Below are 7,098 nucleotides of genomic sequence, written 5' to 3' on the forward strand. Positions count from 1 at the left end.
TCATTAATTTTCTTTTCTTCAAATCTTAAAAGTACTTTTCTTCTTGTTTTCATAATTTAAAAATGTTAAATATTTGCTTTATCATTAACTTAATTGAATGTCTCTCTTTTTATATATGTAACTAAACAATTATTCAATCATCTTCCATTCGAAAAATTTATATGCAATATAATTACATAAATTAGAACGAAAGATAAAAAAAATAAATAATAAAGAGTAATAAATTGAGAATAAAATAAAATATATAAAGTCATGAAAAGAATAAAAAATTAGATTAATACCTAAACTATAATTGATTAAATTAAAATTTGTAATTGAAAATATCAAAAAGAAGAATAATGAAATTAGAAGATACATAGAGTCATAAAAAGTTATATATAAAAAACATAGAAAATTTACAATTTATCTTTTAATAAAGAAAAAATAACTACTAAATAAGAAATAAAAAAGTTAAAAATATAAAATTAATAAATAATGGGGGATTTGGTGTCTTACTATTTTGTTTTCTTTTCACTTCAATATTAATAATAATTTGAAAAGAAACTAAAAAGAGGGTTTAAGAGAATAAAGAGTAAAGATTAAGATTTAAGAATAGAAGAAGACTAAGTTTAAATAACATCAATAATCAAAATGCTAGAAAAATAAAAAATAAATTTAAAATTGAGTAAATAAGTTCAGTTTATTTATAGTAGATCATTTAAAATTTATAACAAAAACATTAATATAGGTATAATATAACAAAAAAAAAATTGAAATGTCAATGGGGCCAAGTGCCCCCCATTTCCCTATGCGAGTCCGTGCCTGATAATACCGAATTAAGAATATTTTGAGCATTACATTGATTGGTACTTTAAATAAATAAATAAATTGATGCATCCTTAAAGTTATTTACCAAGTCTTAATTACCTCGAACCATAGAATAGTATTTTAAGTAGTATATGCAACAACCACTAGCTAGTGTGCATGTAACATTGAATGAATGTAGGGTATGTGAAGCACAAGGTAGATGCACTTGATGCAGAGAACTTTGTGTACCACTACAGCATAATTGAAGGGACAGTGTTGCCAGAGAACTTGGAGAAGATCTCAAATGAGTACAAATTGGTGCCAAGTGCTGATGGAGGATGCATTATTAAGTCCATAAACAAATATTATACCAAAGGCGATGAACAATTGACTGAGGAGTTTCTCAATGTTGGAAAGGAAAAATCTGCTGCCTTCACCAAGGCTGTTGAGGCTTATCTCTTGGCTAATCCTGACTACAAATAATTAACTTAATTAAGGTCCCTTAATTAGTCTTTTCAGTTACTATCAACAATGTTGCTTTCTTTATTTTTACTTACCTGCCAATAATTTGAGGGATCAGTATGAGCTATGATTCTATTTCTCAATATTGTTGCCTTTGTATTATTGCATTTCTTGTTATGAGAGGTGTTTGAATGAGTTCACGTTATTCATATAAAAAAATGGGAAACAGCAATTGTTGCATGTGACCTTGTTGGGTTTGATCTTCTATGAACTTGTCAAATTCATTTATTTTTAGGATAATGTTTCATATTTTGGAAAATAAATAAAAAAAAAGAAATGAAAAAAGAAGTTTGAAATTAATTTCTTTTTAGATTAAGAAATAAAAAAATATCACATTTTAAGACCACGCCATATACCAACAAGCTACACACAATCATGAAATTAAAAATATAAATCTTTGATAAATAAATAATGCACAAAAGAATGGAGATATTTACAAACTTAATTAAATAAACCTACTAGTAGTATGTTGCATTCTGTCATTTTCTTTTAGGTCACGCAAAATTATCAGTTTGCCCCTTGTCAAACTAAGCCAAATATCATGCAGAGTAATGAAATTTTCACCCCTAAATTGTAACTAACTACTGAAAACCTACTATTTACCCAAAAGAGCATGGTGCATTTAGCAAGTAAAAGCATTTTACTATTTACCCCAAAAAGTAAAGCATTTTTACTACCATGCATACATACATTCATTCAGCAGAGTTTGCTGAGGCAAAATGTAAACCGAGATTCCTTCAATGCATATAACTCAATGGAGGCGCTGGAAGAGCGAACAACTCTCACAGAACCCTATGAAATATTGTCCTTCTTGACTATCTGCAATAGCGTCATGTTTTCAGTGAAGCATAGTTGCAAGAACAAGCGTATTCAAAATCAACAAGATATTTGACATTTCGAAACATTAGCTGATATTATTCACCAGGTTTTCTTTAACTAAATCAAACATTTGCATCATCATCTGTACTCTATTCACATATCAGGCAATCCACAATTTTTTTAGTAAACTTTTAGTGAAACACATTAAAACAACAGTGTTTCTATTTGATTTAGTTGTCTTCTCGAGGTTGACAACTATGTTCAGCAACAATGCAACAATAATAATATAAATAGCAAGCATGCACTGATACTAAGCCAGAACTACGCAAAAGGAAAGTCATAAAACATTTGATGATTTATATCAAATTTGAGAGTAATAAGACAAATAAATCTCTGAAGAATTTTGCAATGAACTTACAGTTTCTTAAGAAAAATAAAGTACCAAGTAAGTTTCTGAGAAAATTTTGTTATAGACTTACAAGTACTGATAAAAAAAAATACCAAGTCGTTGAAAAATTACAACAGTAGACTTATAGACTCTTGACAGACAGATGAATCATGTCCAATATTGCAATTTTTCAGAGACCAACAAGTCCAATATTTCAATTCTTCAAGAACTTATTTTGTTATTTTTTTCATCGATGACTTATTAAGTCTGTCACAATTTTTTTCTAAACTTACTTGGTACTTTATTTTCCTCAAGGACCTATAAGTTCCTTAAGGACCTACAAGACATAACCACAAAACTTGCATATTTGATTTCCATAACACTACCTGAGCTACATATTCCTTGATCTTCTTGTTAATTGGTTCATCCAAAGCTCTCTCAGCAAGCTCGTAATAAATAGTAGTGCCTTCAGGACCATTCACTTTGTCCTTCTGTAAATACCTATCCCAATTTAATAAAAAAAAAAGGACAATTAGGCATTACTTTGTTGTTTTTTAGTAGGATTAGAGGTGCCATAAAATGCAACAGATCTTTTAATTTAAACCCACATGGTAAATTGTTCTAACCTTTGCAGAACAAGCAGTTCCAATGTTTGCTTAATGTTTCCAAGTACAGGATGTTTTCCTTCGTCTTCACTCAAACCCATCCTTCTCATTTGGCTCCATAAAACTTCTGCAATATTCTCAACAAGGGAACCCGATAATGTTAAGACATAAGTAGAGTTACAATGGTAAATTCTAAGCCAACAACAATAAAAGCTTGAAGAGAAAAACCTTCAGATTTTAGGCACAGTGAATTCCATAAGTTACCACATGCATATGTATAGATATTTAATTTGAGCACAATGATAACAAATCTGCTAACATACCTTCTGTAATTTTTCCACCAGCAAGATAAACAATACTAATTATGACAAAAGTGAAACCAGAAAGATGTGCAGCATTCACATCTACAACATATTTTTCATATACTTGAGGCTCAAGTTGACTAACAAGAATATATGATTTTGAATCCGCAACATCTGAAAGAAAGCAGTCACACAACAACAATTAGAGGGAAGCACAAAGGCTAAAAGCACATAAAACACAGAACTCAGAACACTCTAGAAATACACAATGATCACAACAATTATAAAAAAGAAAGAGATAAAGAATTACTTTCTTTGTATCTATATGCACCACACATTCTCTAGGCTCTACCCTATGCACTGCTAATTAAAAATACATGAGAATTCAGTCGTCCAAAGTATTCTTTATACAATATACATAGAATATGGCGGCAGCAACTGGTTAAAGATAATCAAGAGTACACGGATGATGATAAAGATCAATTACTAGAAAAGTTGTAAATCAAGTAAGGCTTACTAATCATGGTGGTAGCAACTGTTTGTGAACTGATCTCAACGACACACCAAAGAATTAAACTCTGATGACAAATTCAGATCCACAGCAAACCCATAAAAAAATAACGAAAGACACAGTTTGTTGGCACAAAAGATTTCCAGAATCAAGAAACACAAGTGATACAACATACCATGAATCATTATACAATCAATTCAACCCCATTTCAATGTCCCATCATGGTTCTCAATACAAACAAACCCGACCTAAAGTGAGACAGCTTGAGCTTTAGAAGTAGGCTCCTTTGTTAAAAAGCTGAGCTCAATTTTAGCAAGGTACCATCTAGGGCATGGCTCAACTCAATTCTGCAAAAAGTGATGCTAGACCAACTTTTTTCATCCAACATCAACCAAATTTTTTTTAAAAATTATTTTGTTTGTTTTAAATTCTAGACCCTAAATAATACTTTTTCCCGATATTTTTTCTTCTGCAAAGCAAACAAACCCCTTTACAAAATTGCTCTTTTATTAAAAAGAAAAAGAATTCCTTGAACTCCTTCGCCATGCAAAGAACACAATCAAAACAGAACTATGCTAAGTAAGATTCTAAAAATGAGAAGGCTAACTTGATTGGGAGAAGCGTGCATTGGACTTGGAGGAAGGGAGGATTCTCTGAAGCTCCCTCATTTCATAGCCAAAGATAGAAGAAAGCTTGTTTTTGGCCTCATTGATGACGTAAGCTGGAAGGTTACGCTGATGGTAGGTCTTGGTCACGAGTTGAGTGAGTTCTTCCCTCTTAACAGGGCAACCAGAGTTCTGATGAGTTTTGAAAAGCATGAACCGCACTACTTCTCCTACAAGCTTGTCCTTTTCCTGAAAAACACCACAACACCGCTCAATTTGTTCTTCTGCTAATGAATCGAAAAAAAATGGCAAAGGTACCTACCATGACGGAAATGCCGAATTGAGAGAAGTCATTGGCGGGATCTGCCATTCTGACGGCGGAGTGAAGCACCTTACTCCTCCTCTTCCTCGCTCCTCACGGCAGCAGCGTCTTTAACGGTCACTATTAGGGTTTTGTATGAAGCGACGTCGTTGACGTATATCCTTGAAAGTTGAAGGTTGGAGCTTGGAGGGAAAGCACAAAGCAGCGGTAGTGATGATTCATGAAGGAAAATTTTCAGAAAAAAATTCAAGAGAAAAATAATTTCCTAAAATAAATAATGGGTTGGGCTTCACTCAATTTTGAGGCAAATACATCAGGCTCAACCCAATTTTCATGGCGCTTTTTTCTTTCTTTTTTTCATTTGTTACAATTAAAAAATTTGTATGGTAACCAACTTGAGTTGGTCTTGTCAGTTTAAGCAAGTGTGGGGTTGGAATTCCGCCTTATATATGCAGCAATTCATTGGCTAGCGACAATCCTTAAATAAAGTTTAAATCCACGACAGATTAGTCTTTGACCTGTTGACTTGGGAGATACCGTGTTTTTTGTATGGTTTAAACTTTAAAGTTTTGTTTTTAAGTGTAACATTATTTAGAATTAATTTAGATTGACTTTTGAAAATAAAAACTTATTTTTATTTTAAAAAAATAAAAATTATTTTATATTTGGATAAATTTTTAAAAAGTGTTTTTAATTATTAAAATTATTTTTAATTTTATTTTAAAAAATAAAGTATTTTTTAAAATTATATTACATAAACATACATGCCGAAAAAGTATCCCTAATAAGAGTATTTTGTTCATAATATTACACACATTATTTGTTTTTGCCTTAATTTGTGTCCATTTTATAAGTTCTATTTTATCTGTATTATATGTATTAAGCATTTCCACATCCGAATCATATGATGATAATGATAGCATCATTCTTCACAATTCACATACAGAGGTAGAAGCATTCCTAGGCTTTTCCGATCCAAGTTATTAAGAAGATTCCCTGATGGACACAAGAATGCAGTTAAAAAATAATAATGGCAACCTCAACCACATATTTCGGCCATTAAATTAAATAGGACTAAGTTTCAACTCCTATTTTTGCATGCGTACAGATCCTCATTAAAATGGTCATGCTAATAAAAGTTTCAATCCCTGGTTTATGTCAAGAATAGATAATCCATAGTAGTGGTGGAGGATGAATTATTGCACCAACAAATAAATTTTCAACTTTATTATAGTCACATAGAAATACAGCATCTTCATTTAAAGTTTTTGCACAATATTCATATATACTTATAATAGCGGTGAGTCGGTGGATATAAATAAGTTAAAGTCATAAAAGAAAATTCCTTAAGTTTGAGCATTTTTTGGGGAGAAATTAAAAGGACAAATTTTTTAATTAATTAGTTTATTAAATAACTATACAATCTATGGTAGTTATTCAAATTTTTTAAATAATTAATTTTAGTTGATCTAGTGATTAATAAAATTCCTGAATCCGTTTCTGGTATTAGGGATTCGAATTTTATCTTATGTAATTTATTGGCCAATAACAAATTTTTAAATAGAATTTTAATTTACGATAAATTTGTCGGACCAAAAATACCGGAAATAACCAAAAAATTATTTAAATATCGTGTTTTAAATTTCATTTTTAAATCTAATATATACACGTTACTATAAAATATTATATTATTGACGGTCAAAACGTCGCTAAAATACAGATTCTTTGGTCGAATAATAATTTTAATTTTTTATGTTAAAAGTCTTCTATCTAATTTTATTTTTATCCCGCCATATAAAAAATGAACACCTACCATATGCTGGTAATAATTATGGGACATGCACCCTTCATAATTCAGGCAATCTAAGTGGTTGAAAGGTACCATGATGAACACCAAAATAATAATGAACAATATCATGTGCTCTTAGCTACCATCTATAAATACATGACTCCACCTTTGTTGTTTCTATGTCATCTTCTCGATCATCTATCACACTATTTTAATTAGATTAAGAGAGTTATTAATTATCTTAATTAAGGAAGAAGATGGATCCTCTGACAATTAGTGATGAGGTGACTGGCAGTGTGGAAGCAAAGAGAATGTTCAAGGCTTTGATCATTGATGCTCAGAATCTCATTCCCAAGCTCATGCCTCAGGCTATTAAGAACATTCAACTTGTTCAGGGCGATGGTGGTCCAGGATCTATTCAGGAGTTAACCATTGTTCAAGGCTAGTTT

General features: G+C 31.0%; 3 protein-coding genes across 3 annotated transcripts in view; 2 read left to right on the forward strand and 1 right to left on the reverse strand.

Annotated features, from left to right (window-relative positions):
* The window catches only part of LOC107639018 (nodulin-13-like), a 1,998-nt gene extending 483 nt beyond the window's left edge, over window positions 1-1,515 (forward strand). Inside the window, exon 2 of the mRNA XM_016342426.2 lies at window positions 986-1,515. Within this exon, the coding sequence (XP_016197912.1) occupies window positions 986-1,269 (284 nt within the window). The 3' untranslated portion in view covers window positions 1,270-1,515. The remainder of the gene's footprint in view (window positions 1-985) is intronic.
* On the reverse strand, window positions 1,739-5,180 carry LOC107639017 (melanoma-associated antigen D1). Its single transcript, XM_016342425.2, has 6 exons — window positions 4,861-5,180; window positions 4,541-4,787; window positions 3,444-3,596; window positions 3,142-3,247; window positions 2,902-3,016; window positions 1,739-2,127 (listed from the first exon to the last, which is right to left on the reverse strand). Exons 1-6 carry the CDS (start codon window positions 4,906-4,908, stop codon window positions 2,101-2,103), a joined length of 696 nt encoding a protein of 231 aa, XP_016197911.1. The 5' UTR covers window positions 4,909-5,180; the 3' UTR covers window positions 1,739-2,100.
* The window catches only part of LOC107637623 (major allergen Pru ar 1), a 1,367-nt gene continuing 1,078 nt past the window's right edge, over window positions 6,810-7,098 (forward strand). The window contains exon 1 of the mRNA XM_016341019.2: window positions 6,810-7,090. Within this exon, the coding sequence (XP_016196505.1) occupies window positions 6,907-7,090 (184 nt within the window). The 5' untranslated portion in view covers window positions 6,810-6,906. The remainder of the gene's footprint in view (window positions 7,091-7,098) is intronic.

Source organism: Arachis ipaensis, chromosome B04 (assembly GCF_000816755.2).
Source record: "Arachis ipaensis cultivar K30076 chromosome B04, Araip1.1, whole genome shotgun sequence".
Classification (NCBI taxonomy): Eukaryota; Viridiplantae; Streptophyta; class Magnoliopsida; order Fabales; family Fabaceae; genus Arachis; species Arachis ipaensis.